We start from the raw sequence: 13,859 nt of genomic DNA, 5'->3' as shown, positions 1-13,859 counted from the left end.
TTGAAAAGGCCCGAGATTTTCAACAAGGCTCTTTTACCCCCCCTTTACCCCGCAAATGAGAGTTGGCGATTCGAATGTTCCTTGAGCCGGAAAAACTTTCGTCCTATTTTATCCCATCTCACCCCATCTCATCTCATCTCATGATATCCACAACGCAAGTCCCGACATACCCCCTAAACAGGTATACTACTCACATACCTGGGTAGAACAGGTCTCTGGGAGTTTTATGGAGGTCTTGTTGATCCAATCATCTTGACTGATCATGCGCCGAGAAGCCTAGGGTGATACATGCCTTGTACTACTATCACCAGATGGCCAATGTAACCTTCATTTTTGAGGTCGAGTGCCGTGTTGAGGAAGAGCTGAAGATTAGATTCAGATTACTGTTCCCCAACGAACCCATTCTCCTGAGTTCTACTGCTTGTTCACTGTCGATCTTTTCATTTCATTTCCTCTGCAAGGCAGGCATCAAACTAGTAGTGAGCTCTGGATATAAAAAATGGATGAAAGTTGCAGATAATGAAACGTTACCGGATCAGAGTATCAATTCATGGAGACATGTGCCTTCTATTTTCCTAGGTTTCTTCCATCAATCTCTTTTTTTACCCCACGATCTTCCATACTTCATCTCCGGTAGCTAGATCCCCCTTGTCATTATGCTCAGGAGATCTTAAAATTTTGTTTACTATTGCTACATGTGCCCATGTATTGAATGGACCTTGTGCTGGCAGTTGCAGCCTTCGAAGTAATGATCCAGGGGTGGACAGAGTATGTTGGTATCAACCGTTTTATGTGTTTCCGTGCAATCAACCAGATGATGGATTATACCTAGGTGCTCATAGTATCAATATTCTTCTTATATAAAGGCTTCATCTGCTACTTCGCTACATCCAATTTTCTTGCACAACCATCACTCCTTTTGTATATACCATCTTTGAATATGATTTTCTTCCCTTCATTTTGGATCATTCTTGGTCTCATTTCTTCATGTCTCGGTCAAGCCTATTGGTATGAGACAATTGCCCATCAGGGAGTCGCTCCTTATAATCCCCAAGGAACCGCATATCAAGTGTTCAGAAACGTAAAGGACTTTGGAGCCACAGGTATATACTGGTAGCATCTTTAGAAACCAAATCACTGACTAATGGCCAAGGCAACGGTGTCACCGATGATACAGCTGCAATAAATGCTGCAATTGCGTATGGATCTCGCTGCGTCGAAGGGGTTCCAGGAGTTGGATGTGCATCTGCCACTAACTCCCCAGCTGTGGTGTACTTTCCTGCTGGAACTTACTTGATCTCATCTCCCATTCTTCCATACTACATGACCCAATTGATTGGAAATCCAAATGCTTTACCAACCATCAAGGCCACTGCTGGCTTTGTAGGTATAGCACTTATTGATGCAGACCCTTATGGATCATCTGTACCGGATTATGGAACTACGAATGTGTTTTATCGTCAAGTGCGAAATTTCATCATTGATACTACAAGCATTCCAGCTACTTCTTTGGCACGAGGTATTCATTGGCCAACATCTCAAGCAACCAGTCTTCAGAATATGGTTTTCAATCTCAATAAAGCGAGTGGTACTTTGCATCAAGGAGTTTTCATAGAGAATGGTAGGTACCTATATTTAGTTCTATAATGGATAACACTAACAACGCACTATAGGTTCTGGTGGGTATATGAATGATCTCATATTCAATGGTGGCCAATATGGTATGAGTGTTGGATCGCAGCAATTTACCTCGCGAAATTTAACATTTAATAAGTAAGAATCTCGCTTTCAGAAATACTATCAAACTAACCATCGTAGCTGCGGCACCGCCATATATCAACTTTGGGGTAATTTCCTTTCTATTTCCTTTCTAATTATTGTACTGATAATCTTTAGATTGGGGATGGACATATATGGGTTTATCGATCAACAACTGTGCCATAGGTCTTGATATGTCTGATGGTGGTTCTACAGCACAACAAGTTGGATCAGTGACTGTCATCGACAGCACTTTCTCTAATACTCCTATCGGTATTCTTACTGCTCGAAGCAGTACATCACTTCCTCTTACTGGTGGAAGTCTAGCCATCGAAAATGTAGTTTTCACTAATGTACCAACCGCTGTCGAAGGTGCCAATGGTGCATCTTTAGCAGGAAGCACTGGTTCCATAACAGTCGCTGCTTGGGTACAAGGAAACGCCTATAGCCCTGCAGGCCCCACTTCAACTCAAGGTGCAACATCTGCTTTCCCTCGTCCAGCATCATTGCTCAGTGCTACAAAATACTATACTCGATCTAAACCTCAATACAACACTCTTGCAGCCACTCAATTTGCCAGCGTTCGTACAGCCGGAGCTAAGGGCGATGGAGTAACAGATGATTCAGCTGCTATTCAAGCAATCATCACTTCTGCAACTGCTGCAGGGAAAGTGGTATACTTTGATTCTGGTATTTACAAAGTAACCACCACAATTTCTATTCCAGCAGGTGCTCGTATTGTTGGAGAAACTTATCCCGTGATAATGGGATCTGGATCTTTCTTCGCCAATATGGCTGCTCCTCAACCAGTCGTGCGGATCGGCTCCACGAGTGGCGAAACCGGGATTGTAGAATGGTCCGATATGATTGTATCGACGCAAGGCGCCACAGCGGGGGCAACACTCATCCAGTGGAATCTCGCATCTCCATCTACCACGCCTTCAGGAGTATGGGATGTTCATACCCGAATTGGTGGGTTTGATGGTAGTAATTTACAGGTTGCTCAATGTCCTACTACAGGTACTCAACCGAATACTAATTGTATTGCCGCGTTTATGAGTATGCAGATTACTAATCTTGCGAGTGGATTGTATATGGAAAATGTATGGTTGTGGACTGCAGATCATGATATTGATGATGTGATTGATACTCAAATTTCTATTTATAGTGGAAGGGGATTGTCGGTTGAGAGTACTACTGGAAACTTTTGGTTGTATGTATTTCCTACCCCTTTCATTTCTTGCGGAAGAACTGAAAATCATGTAGGATTGGAACGGCTGTGGAACATCACGCACTTTACCAATACCAATTCGCGAATACTCAAAATGTATTTATGGGATATATCCAAACTGAAACCCCGTAAGTGTTCTCTCCATTTTCATACCATCTTTCAATACCCCTCTCACTTTCCCATCACTCGCCCACCTCCACTCATTCATATCTTCTAATATCCTTTCCACTCTACTCCCGCCCTAACCTCCAAAAAGCTACTACCAACCCGTCCCCCAAGCAACCTCGCCCTTCCCCCCAATCACCACCCTCAACGACCCCGACTTCTCCACTTTCTGCGCCGGCAAATCTTCTACATGTTACGACGCATGGGGACTCCGCATATTAGATTCCAAAAACATTCTCGTCTACGGCGCTGGTTTTTACAGTTTCTTTAACGATTATAGTCTTAGTAAGTTTCCCCCCCATCCCCCTTCCTATCTCCAACTAACATCCCCTCCCCTCCCCTCCAGCATGTTCCAACCACACTACCACAACCTACAACAGCAACTGCCAAACGCAAATTTTCGGGATCGACGAAGGCGGTTCCGCGTCGGAATCATATTCTGGTTCCTCGGTGTATGTGTATGGATTGAATACGCTGGGCGTGGAAAGTATGATTGATATGGATGGGAACAGCGTGGCAGCTTATACGGCGAACGCGAATGTTTATGGGGCGAACGTGGTGAGGTTTGTTAGTTAGTTTGTTAGTTGGAGGAAAGAGGGCGAAGATGGTAGTGGTGATGGAGATGAAGATGGGGAAGAGGCGTGGGGGATGGAAAATGAATAAATGTAGTGGGAATTCTCTGTATATATTGTTGTTAGCTTCTGTGCGATAATTGAATCGGTGGTGAATACGCTACATTCTCGCTAGTACTCAAATCTTCAAAAACATGAAGGTCAATATACCCTACACACAAATAAAAATCCACATTTCAATCAACAACAAGTAATTATGAATCCATATAACTAATTTCATTCAAATTCACCATCTTCGGAAGCATTGGAAAGTAATCCTACATTAAGAAATTCGAATGCAATCTGATGAAATGCGATAAAACTAATGTAGCTAGTGAAATTATGCATAGAGCTCGCCAAATGAATGTAAAAAAAAAAGGGGAGGGGATTGAAAACAAAAGGTCGTAGTGTGGCTAATAATTGTATTCAACTGTAATGATTTATCTTGAGATTAATAAGCAGACACAGAAAAGTGAATCAAGTGGACGAATGCAATCGAGAAAAAGATATTTCAAGAACCGAAATCAATTACAATTAATCACAGTAGCAAAGTTCTGTACATACAAAATAAATATCCCACACCATTTTTCAATCCCACAATCTTCAAAAACTAATATAAACCCCGATTTGAATGAAATCCACCCACCCTTCCTCCTTTCCCCCTCCCCCTAAAACCTTTGTCTCCTCTTCTTCCTCTCCATCTCCGAATTCTGCCTCAAGAGCTCCACCGCCTCATCAGACGCCTTCTCATCATCCTTCTTCTTCCTCTTCGCCTCATACCACAACATCCACCCCTCAAACGTACCCCTCCACAACTCCGTACATCCCTCCCTCATAATTTTCAACCATTGCAACTTCTGCTCCACCACTTGATTCCTCTCTTCCCAGTCCTTCTCCATCCAGTCATCCCTACACACCACTGCCTTATTCGTGCACAAAAAGCGACAATAAAATGACATCGACGACGGGCCTTGATTATCAGTTACCCTTTTTTCTGCCAAATTATAGCATTTAGTCGGATTGGATTCCATCGCTGCAGCGAAGAGATCACACATGAATTCCAGTTCTGCAAGTTCTTCTGCAAAGAAATCCTTGGGCCATTTTTTCAATTCTTCGGCTCCCTCGGGCTTGTATTCATGTCCAAGTGTCCAAGTAGGTAATGGAGGAAATATTTTCAACCGTACCCCTTCGAGCTGGGCAAGGAGCTGGCCGAGTTGATCAAGAATGGCAATTGACTTCCCATCTTGGCTTGATTTTGCGCTCAATCCGGTAAGTAAATCATTAAGTAATCTACGAGTACCAATATTCCAACGAAAAATCGTTGCGCGACGATCTCGAAATATCGTATTTTTGAATGCTTCCGAGGCTTCTAGAAGATTGAAAGTTTCTTTGTGGGCCATTGTTGCTTCCTCGAGCTTTGTGAGAAGCAGTAAAGCTGTTTTATCACGTTGATCTGCGCCCGCAGCATTTGATGGTTGATGCAGCTCAATGCAAACTTCACGTATTGCGGTGAGCTTTTCTTCTTGCTCCTGGGTGAAGTCATAGAATCTTTCTTCTTTTGATGCACTTGCCATTATATCGTCTATAAATTTGGAGGCTGCTTTTCTTAGAGGTGAAAGTTGTGTTGAATTGTATACCGCGACCACATCGGCTAATTCTTTAATCCTAGCTGCCTGTTTCTGTTCGTGATCCTTAATTCTACCTGATTTTAGAAGCCCCGCTTGGGGGGCATTGTAATGATCAGCAAGATCCCAGAAAGCCACATATCGACCTGCCCACCCATGTCTTATTGACCGAGCATGAATAGCTGAAAAGCCAAACTTCAAGTTGTAAAAGTTAGTATAGTCTAGAATCTGTTCGGTTTTGAGAGCGGACGTAGCTAGTAGAACTTACTTGCCGAATAGCAGTATCCCAAAAACTCAATTTTCTTATATCCTCGAAAGTCTGAATCGGGACAAAGTAAACATATGACAGATCATTGTATTTCGCAGCTTGATCCATAACAAATGTTTCCAGAGTTCGCACTTTTAAGTGAGACCAAGAGGGATAACTGGAAACCATCCTATATGCAAGCGGAGCTGCAGGTGGCTTGAAGACTGGCTCGATGATACCACCAAAAACCTGATATTAATTAGCCAAATATCCTCAACAATTATCTCATTTTGTATAAATCACACTATTTTCCATTTCAAACCCTAATTCGCACTGAGGTGAATCCTCAAAATATGGTTCGTACCCATAGAGCCCCTCAAGGTCAGGATCGTGATGAAAGTTAAACCCCATCGCATGTGTTAACTCATGAATCATGGTAATTGCTAAGGAATATTGGGTACCGGCTTTCTCTGCAGAGGTCAAGTCGTTCCTCAATAGTAAATCTAGAAGCTTCAGGTCCAAAAATATCCAAATGGTTTCTTTGTCATCACTATCCTTTGCTATGAAGGTGACACCATGGCAATTTTCCTTGCTAGGGGCTTCATCCCATGGCATATAATAGCCCGAGGCAAACCCCCATTTTATTTTTCCGTGTAAATATTTTAAAAAACTAGTAACAACCTCCAGGCATTCTTGAGAATCATTTACCGTTCTGGTTTTTTCATCTCTGCGCCAGAATGTATAAAGGCCGCGGGGAATCGTAAGTGTTGAAGTTGAAGGATCCATCGGTTCTCGAGGTCCTAAGAACAATGCATCCACCTAAGAAAACAAGTCAATAAATTAACTTCACAAGATCTACCTAATCAAGAGGTGGAAGAGGGAATATACAAATGGTACAGTATGCATTCTAGAAAGAAATGCGCTTGCTAATGTGAGAACTGGCATCATCGCATTCAACACATAAGGATTATCCATGATGAAATGACCATCTCCCATCTCTTCAGGCGTCTGTAGAGCCCAATCCCGTTGTCTTTGCCCAAGTTTCTCCCACATATTTACTGCAAATATGGGATGAATTGGGATTGATTCAAGATCCGCTTCTTCCAAAACTCTACCACTGACTACGTCAAAATCGACAAGCTCCCGTACCGTGAATTCGCCGATTTTCTTTCTTTGGAATTCCTCGATGAGCTTCTCCTCTTCCATTCTTTGTAAATTGCCACTAAGGTGCAGAAAGCCTGTGGGAGACCACCCGCTAGCTGTAGAGCTAGAACCATCTGGATGGACATAAACTTTATCCTCTCCATATTTGGTCCGACTAACATTAAAAATTGTGCTTGTCGCTTGTCCAAATTTTAGTGTTGCCATTATTGGCAAATTTGAGAATGTTGAAGATTTAAAAGGAGTGCAAATTTCTTGTGAATTGATAATTTAGTTTCCTGGACATACAAGATAAAAATTCTTTGTTACACATTCTGAAAAGTTAACACAACAACAAAGAGAACTAGTTCACGATAAAAATTTCCTTTGAAGGATTGGCCTTGAAGGAGGACGGACAGCCCCGGGGCAATGGTACGAGAGTAGCAATCTTTTTTTCTCAAGTATGAAAGGAAATTGAGGACTTTAGGGCTGCTTTACTTGAGTTAAAGTATTTTGAAATAAGACCGAGTCATTAACACTCCTCTGGCAATGAATATTTCACGATATCAATGACATGAAACTCTATTGCCTGATATCTACATAAGCAAGATGTCTTTTTCAAAGAACTTGGTCTGAGAGGTCTAAGGAATTTCAACTATGAAAACCAAAGCATCTTCTGGTAGACTTCGCAGAGCCAACTTGATATCAATGATTTCTTCTGATCCATTGGATATAGAATCTAGGTGCTGAGATTTGATACGCTGGAAAACACTGTTAACTCTTAACAAAGATGCAATTTTTAGTGCCTTTGAGGATCTCAACAAATGATAGGACATAATGCTGAAGTGAGTGATAAGAGAACTGCAACTTGATTCTCCTTTTGACAATCATTCACAGTTTGATATGAATTTGTGTTTATGACGTGACATGATGAGGATGAGGAAATGTCAAGGCAAGATTCATCTGAGTGATAGAAAACACGTGAGAGTTAAGCTTAGACTATCAAAATCAAATGGCATGGGATCGCATGGCTGGGATATCCTCGGAGAAACTCTGTTTAGGAACAACAATAATCCGAACCACCCCCATCGATACTGCATCAAGATGGGTTCCAATTATACTAAAGAGAGCAGCCAGCCTCCAATCACTGCATCTCTTCCACCTCCCACCCCACCACCTGCTCATCCTCAATTCAGATTGATTATTACACCTCCGCCAATTGAAGTCTCACCACGAAGATCTTCAACATTCTCCTTGAGCTCTTTCGACCTATTTAAAGAACAAAAGTTTCTCAGACACGGCTTAGGTCTCGAAAGATTTAACCAACCTTACAACACCAAGTTCCCATTTGTGAACATTGGAAACCATCCCTACCAAGAATATCCTCTCCAGAAGTGATCAACTTTCACTCCCGCAAAAATGCTTATCAAGTATGTAATGTCATATCAAGCTATTGTCCCCCCCCTCTATACTTGCGAAGCTTCCATACTAATCATTCGCAGAGTCCGAACTCTCACTGGCAAGGAAATCGAACTCGACGTAGAGGCTGACAACAAGGTACGTCTGTCGCAATAACCTCGCATCGAGCCTTTACAACGCCAGCTAACATTCCCACCACAGATCGAGAGAGTTAAGGAAAAGGTCGAGGAGAAAGAAGGCATTCCACCCGTTCAACAGCGTTTAATTTACGGCGGCAAGCAAATGTACGTCCAGTGCCATTTCACTCTATCCCCTTCCCTTCCCTTTCTTGCCCTACGTCTCCCCTCCCCTCCATCCTCAACCCACAAACTAACACCTCCCCCCAGGGCCGACGACAAGCTAGTACAAGACTACGATCTCGAACCCGGAGCGACATTACATTTAGTTCTCGCTCTTCGCGGTGGCATTTAAAACTCTCTCGTGTCTTTTTCCTCTCAATTTTCGATTGCGTTGCTGCCTTCCGAAATACCCCGCACCTCCTTCACCACTTTTACGCATTCGAGCAAGTTTTCATTGGTTACGTCTCTTTTTTTCCCTCTTCACGATACGATACAATGCGATGCGATGCGATGCGATACAATGAGATTACGTTGACGGGCAGATGATTGAGCATTTCATTGATGGATGACGCAAAATTCCGAATATCATACAATGGGCGATTTTCTGCGTGCGTGCATGAATTCGATTTTGGCTGTCTGATATGGGATTAGATTTTCGATAGACCGCGCACATCTCAATAATAAACTCTTCATAAACACGCAATTTGGGATTCTTTCATTCATGTGACAATGCTCATTTGTGATGAAAAGGGTTTATGTATGGATAATTATCATTTACAATGCTGCTCATGTATACTAAGTACATGGAACAACTACAGACTCCACTCAATTCTAACAACCCAATAATTCAGTCCCCAAAATCCCATTATTCTAGAAGCCCTTTCAGTGTGTAATAAAATATATCGTTATCCATGCCCATGACATAATTTGACCCTCAAAAACGCCTCGCTGATAGCAAATACCCCTGTTCTAAAGTTGCACTTCCCAATCCAAACCCCGATATGTGAGACTAAAATATACAAAGAATTTTGGCTATCTATCTTCTGGGTTTCTTAGGTCCACGATTGAAGATATCGACAGGAGCCGGTCGTCTACGAGCGGGCATCGTAGCTCCAGGTGTTGCTGGTCGAGACGATGGTGCTGAACTCGTGCGAGAAGATGGCGCGGATGGTCTTGATGTTGCTTTGTTTGGTGGGGAGGAAGAACGAATGCGAGTTGATGGTGCAACTGATTTCATAATCTTGCGAGATGGTGGTGGCCGAGTCGCCGATTTATGAGCCGGTTCTGTCTCTTTATACTCATCAAAAAGATCATCTGCATCATCCGCGTCATCACCGAACATATCATCATCTAGCAAGGTCGGGGTTCCGGCTGAAGTTCCACTCATGGGCTCCTTCGAAGAACTCGAACCTGGCTTTCTACCACTCATCGCATCGCGTAATCTCTTTTCTCGGTCCTCAAGGGAGGGTCCAGTGGATGGTCCGCCGAGGGCATCGCGACTTCTGGCACCCGATGGCCTGTGTCTCGTCAAAATCTTTAATGCAGGTTGGTTGGCAATTTTGTATTCTTGAGACATTCCAGCAGGGGCCCGTTGTACTTGTCCGTGTCTTAATCCACTGGATAGGGTATTGAGTTTGCTTCTTTGACTCATTTCCTTAGCTTCTCGACGCGCTTTCGTGAGTACACTTGCACCATCCGTTATCTTTGTTCTACTACCTCCACCCCAAGTTAAGGAACTAGGTCCAGCATTTTGAAGCGCCCTTCCCTTGGTCAAAGGAACACCTCCATTGTGTGCTCGCATTCCATAATCCCGTGGGATTTTCGGTAAACGTTTGAGATCAACAAATCTGCTAACATGATCTTGTTTGTGTTGCTTCAATGCATTCATTGAATTCATCAGAATGGCTTGAGCGCTAGCAACTTCCTCATCATGCTCGGTTTTGTATTTTTTGTACACTTGGGCCCATTTGGTTGGGTCCCTTGGCACATAGTTCTTTGTTTGCCATTTAGGAATGTCGCGAACGATGAATGCTTTCCAGAGCTCGGCAGTTTCACCCTTTATATGTGGAGATCTTTGCTCGATTATATGAAGTTGTTCGGGGTTGGTGATGGTCTTGAGGATAGGGTAGGCTACTTGGTATGATGTGATTCCAATATCATACAAGTCTTGAAGATGTTAGCGATTGATGCTGAAATGATAATAAAGTAACATATAAAGCCTACCTTTGATATTCCTCAAACAGGTTGCTTTACAAAGACTGTACAGGGACTTGACACCGGTATGTTCTTCCATGATTTCGTCTCGGGTTAAAGGTAGGGATCTATGATATTTTCAAGGAGTCCTCAAGGATCTCTAGAGGTACCTAATGTTGGAGAGGCTGACCGTTCGAGAGGTTGACAGATTAGACGTTTCGTGATATAAAGGAGGATTCAATGTGATTAAATTGGATTTTTCGAATGGCGGAAATGTAAAGAGAAGTTCGCGAATTTACATTCCTTTCCTGAAAGTAAAATGAATTAAAATTGTTGTAGAAATCTGAAAATTGGTGAATGGTATGCTTCATCATGAACAAAGAAGAAGTTTGGGGGAATTTATAGATTATGAAGCCCGCACTGAGTGAAGTGGGTCACCATCACTAGCATCTGGAACCCCGGACTAGATATGTACTGTGGTGCGCTAGCGGCCGTAGTAAATTCGTAGAACTATTCTTAGCTTTCAAATGTTCCGCATCAATATCACGACCAACAGACAATCATCAACAAATCCATACCGTCAATATGGCTTCCTATCAACTATTAGATCAAAGAGAGGAGGATGAACTACACAAATCTCGTCTTCTTAATGTCGAAGAAAAACCTTTCAAGCGTATCACGAAACGTCTACTCACTCCTGGATTCGTCACTACACCTAGCAAACTTCCTACACCACCATTAGATACCAACGAAGAGATTGGGGAAGCTGATCATCAAAAGATTCTTGATGAGCGTCGTCAATTGCGCGAAGATGTACTACTCGATTTCGCAGCTTTTGACAGCAGTCTCGCGCGCATTCAATTCCTTCGCAACAGTAACGAACGCGAACGCGAGAGGTATAAGGCCGACAAGGAACATATTTTGGAAACAGCACAAGCGGTGAGAGATAATACTGCGCAGTTAAGAATTCAATTGGAAGAAGCGAAGACCACATTGGAACAGAGGAAGAAGTTTGACGAATTGGCTGAGAAGATTACAAATAATATGTTATTGCGACCGCGAAAGGATCAAGAAATAAATTTGAGGAAATTGGAAGACGAGTGCAAGGAGTTAGAAAGAGAAAGCAGAACATATGGCGAAACGTGGAAAGAGAGGAGAGAACAGTTTGGTAGAATTGTTGAAGAAGGAATGCAATTGAGAAGGTTGATTAGAGATGAGAAGGAAGAGGTTGAAAGACGAGAAGGAATGGACGGAGGGGAAGAAGATGGCGAGGTTGGAGATGGTGATGGTGATGGACCGACTCCCCAAAGACGAAATAGCACAAGTGACGATGCAACACCAAGACAAGGAAGTCCAGAGAGAGATACACTTAAACCCAAACCTCTACCTTCTGGTTCGATATCAAGATCCGGCTCAAGACCCGGCTCAAGATCTGGATCAAGGTCTGGCTCAAGAGGTAGATCAACAAGTCGAATAGCATCTCCAACAAGGTCAGAAAGGGCTAGAAGTCGTAAACGTAGAGGGGAAGAGGGAGAAGGGGAAGATTTTGCAATGACAGATGTAAGTGCTAGACAAGTGGACATGGATAATTCAGCCGACACACCTATGGCGGATGGGATGAACTCAACACAAGGAGGAACACCAAGAGTCACGATTAATGAACCAGAAGAAGGATCAATAGATGAGGGAGAAGTTGGTGATAAGATGGATACCACGTAGGTATTCTTAATCAATAATACTTCCAACACTATGTACAATAGAATGTACCATACCCAATCAGAATGATACCCTCAATGAATTTGTATTATCTTGCGCTGTAAACTGAGCATTTCGTAAACTTCATCCTCACACATCATGCATAAATTCTTCGCAAAATCGGGTATATTCATCGTGAATCATGATTTCGTCATCCAGTCCTTAGTTTCCAGCAGCAATAGCCTCCTTTGCTTTAGCGATAACCTCATTTGCCTTTTGCTCTTCTGCCTCATCACCACCTCTTTGAACTAAGTCCTCCAACTTAAGTATAGCGTTTCCAAGTCGTTCTCGAAGTGGTGGGAATACTGCTTTGGTTTCTTCGATTGCGGCGCGCTAATTAATTATTAGTCTTTGGTCATCAAATCATAACAGTAGAAAAACACAAAGAGATAAGTACTAACCTCCTGCTTCAACGAATATTCTCTGTTCTCATCTTCTTCGGTAGCTTCCTCTAGCTTCTTTAATCGTGCTTGTTGAGAGATCAACTCTTTGTGGTACGAAGCTTCTTCCTTAACTAGACGAGCAACGGATGATGTAGCTATGGCGAGTTGAGATGGAGGCGCCATTTTGAGTGATTTTCGGAGATTTTCTGAAAATTTCGGAGAAGAGGATCGTGTATGTTTGTTACAAGTTATGAGACTTTGAGGGGCTGAATTTTGAGGATAATGATACTATCCAGGAGGGGTGCTTGACCGCTTTGTGGGCAGAATAATAATGTCGCGAAATCAGATGATTCTCTTTGCATTCTTCACTCCAGAAGCAATATCGACTTATCCATGGCAGTGCACAGGATGTGTCTAAAACTGTGATCGGAATCATTGGTTTGGTATTCTTTAATCTCGCGTCGATAGGTAAGAGCTAAGTTTCACACAATCGTCGCTACGAGGAAGATTTGATCAAGAAATGTGTGTCTAAGGTTACAACCGGTCGTTATTTATATAACTGCTTCTCGCAATTTTGTTCTGGAAACAAACTTTTCATCCACGGTAGTTAGTTCTAGCCACCAATTTCTAGCCACCAATTTCTAGCCACCAATTTCTAGCCACCAATACTACGATATTGTTAAGTCTAAAGAGCCAGTGCTCACACTTGTTGGTCATGAGAGGTGTCAAAATGATAGGAAACCATCAGCCGAGTCTTTCTATCGGACCGATCAGGTGACCTTGGAGAAAGTGCTCTGGTATAGACTGTCTTCATTCCTCTTATTATCAATTTGTACTCTTCTTCTGGTTCTCGTCATCTAGAACAAATAGAATAGGCTATTTAAACTTGCAAATATGTTGAGCATGAGCCTTTAGTCACGCATATTTCTTAATGTTACATAGACTGATAGATCGAAGTCAGATTCGTCAAATATCGTTCTTTCAAAACTAAAATCTTCGTGGAACATTGCAACTACGTTTCGGTGCACAAAATGACTCTTTAACGTTGGAATTATACCGTACGTACTACGTAACCTTTTTGTCCGCTTGATGTCCAATTTCTCGCATAGAGTACGACATATATGTCTCAATATAGGAAGGCTTTAAGTTGAGTCGGGACGAGGACAATGAATCAGCTACTTCGAAAGCCAGTAGTTGTTTGGTCATGACGAAT

The 13,859-nt window shown here is 42.6% G+C and overlaps 6 protein-coding genes across 6 annotated transcripts; 3 read left to right on the top strand and 3 right to left on the bottom strand.

Moving 5' to 3' along the window:
• Window positions 1-335: 335 nt before the first annotated feature.
• Window positions 336-3,946, top strand: BCIN_07g02730 (hypothetical protein). Its single transcript, XM_024693943.1, has 8 exons — window positions 336-1,103; window positions 1,154-1,621; window positions 1,674-1,773; window positions 1,819-1,847; window positions 1,897-2,971; window positions 3,025-3,117; window positions 3,246-3,439; window positions 3,501-3,946. Exons 1-8 carry the CDS (start codon window positions 941-943, stop codon window positions 3,728-3,730), a joined length of 2,352 nt encoding a protein of 783 aa, XP_024549732.1. The 5' UTR covers window positions 336-940; the 3' UTR covers window positions 3,731-3,946.
• Window positions 3,947-4,255: 309 nt separating this feature from the next.
• Window positions 4,256-7,163, bottom strand: BCIN_07g02720 (hypothetical protein). The gene is made up of 4 exons (XM_024693942.1): window positions 6,526-7,163; window positions 5,941-6,456; window positions 5,659-5,886; window positions 4,256-5,585 (listed from the first exon to the last, which is right to left on the bottom strand). Exons 1-4 carry the CDS (start codon window positions 7,003-7,005, stop codon window positions 4,434-4,436), a joined length of 2,376 nt encoding a protein of 791 aa, XP_024549731.1. The 5' UTR covers window positions 7,006-7,163; the 3' UTR covers window positions 4,256-4,433.
• A 1,033-nt stretch (window positions 7,164-8,196) lies between these two features.
• BCIN_07g02710 (hypothetical protein) lies at window positions 8,197-8,667 on the top strand (the record flags this gene model as incomplete). Its single annotated transcript, XM_001558612.1, has 4 exons — window positions 8,197-8,207; window positions 8,280-8,334; window positions 8,398-8,480; window positions 8,583-8,667. The coding sequence occupies 4 exons, from the start codon at window positions 8,197-8,199 to the stop codon at window positions 8,665-8,667; spliced, it is 234 nt and encodes a 77-aa protein (XP_001558662.1).
• Window positions 8,668-9,119: 452 nt separating this feature from the next.
• On the bottom strand, window positions 9,120-10,880 carry BCIN_07g02700 (hypothetical protein). Its single transcript, XM_024693941.1, has 2 exons — window positions 10,539-10,880; window positions 9,120-10,481 (listed from the first exon to the last, which is right to left on the bottom strand). Exons 1-2 carry the CDS (start codon window positions 10,606-10,608, stop codon window positions 9,352-9,354), a joined length of 1,200 nt encoding a protein of 399 aa, XP_024549730.1. The 5' UTR covers window positions 10,609-10,880; the 3' UTR covers window positions 9,120-9,351.
• A 117-nt stretch (window positions 10,881-10,997) lies between these two features.
• On the top strand, window positions 10,998-12,255 carry BCIN_07g02690 (hypothetical protein). Its single transcript, XM_024693940.1, has one exon. The coding sequence runs from the start codon at window positions 11,094-11,096 to the stop codon at window positions 12,225-12,227; it is 1,134 nt and encodes a 377-aa protein (XP_024549729.1). The 5' UTR covers window positions 10,998-11,093; the 3' UTR covers window positions 12,228-12,255.
• Window positions 12,256-12,290: 35 nt separating this feature from the next.
• On the bottom strand, window positions 12,291-13,161 carry BCIN_07g02680 (hypothetical protein). The gene is made up of 2 exons (XM_001558615.2): window positions 12,665-13,161; window positions 12,291-12,596 (listed from the first exon to the last, which is right to left on the bottom strand). The coding sequence occupies exons 1-2, from the start codon at window positions 12,827-12,829 to the stop codon at window positions 12,426-12,428; spliced, it is 336 nt and encodes a 111-aa protein (XP_001558665.1). The 5' UTR covers window positions 12,830-13,161; the 3' UTR covers window positions 12,291-12,425.
• Window positions 13,162-13,859: the final 698 nt, after the last annotated feature.

This window comes from Botrytis cinerea, chromosome 7 (genome assembly GCF_000143535.2).
Source record: "Botrytis cinerea B05.10 chromosome 7, complete sequence".
Taxonomy (NCBI): domain Eukaryota; kingdom Fungi; phylum Ascomycota; class Leotiomycetes; order Helotiales; family Sclerotiniaceae; genus Botrytis; species Botrytis cinerea.
Note: the sequence above shows the minus strand (reverse complement) of the source record. Positions and strands in the feature narration are given on the sequence as shown.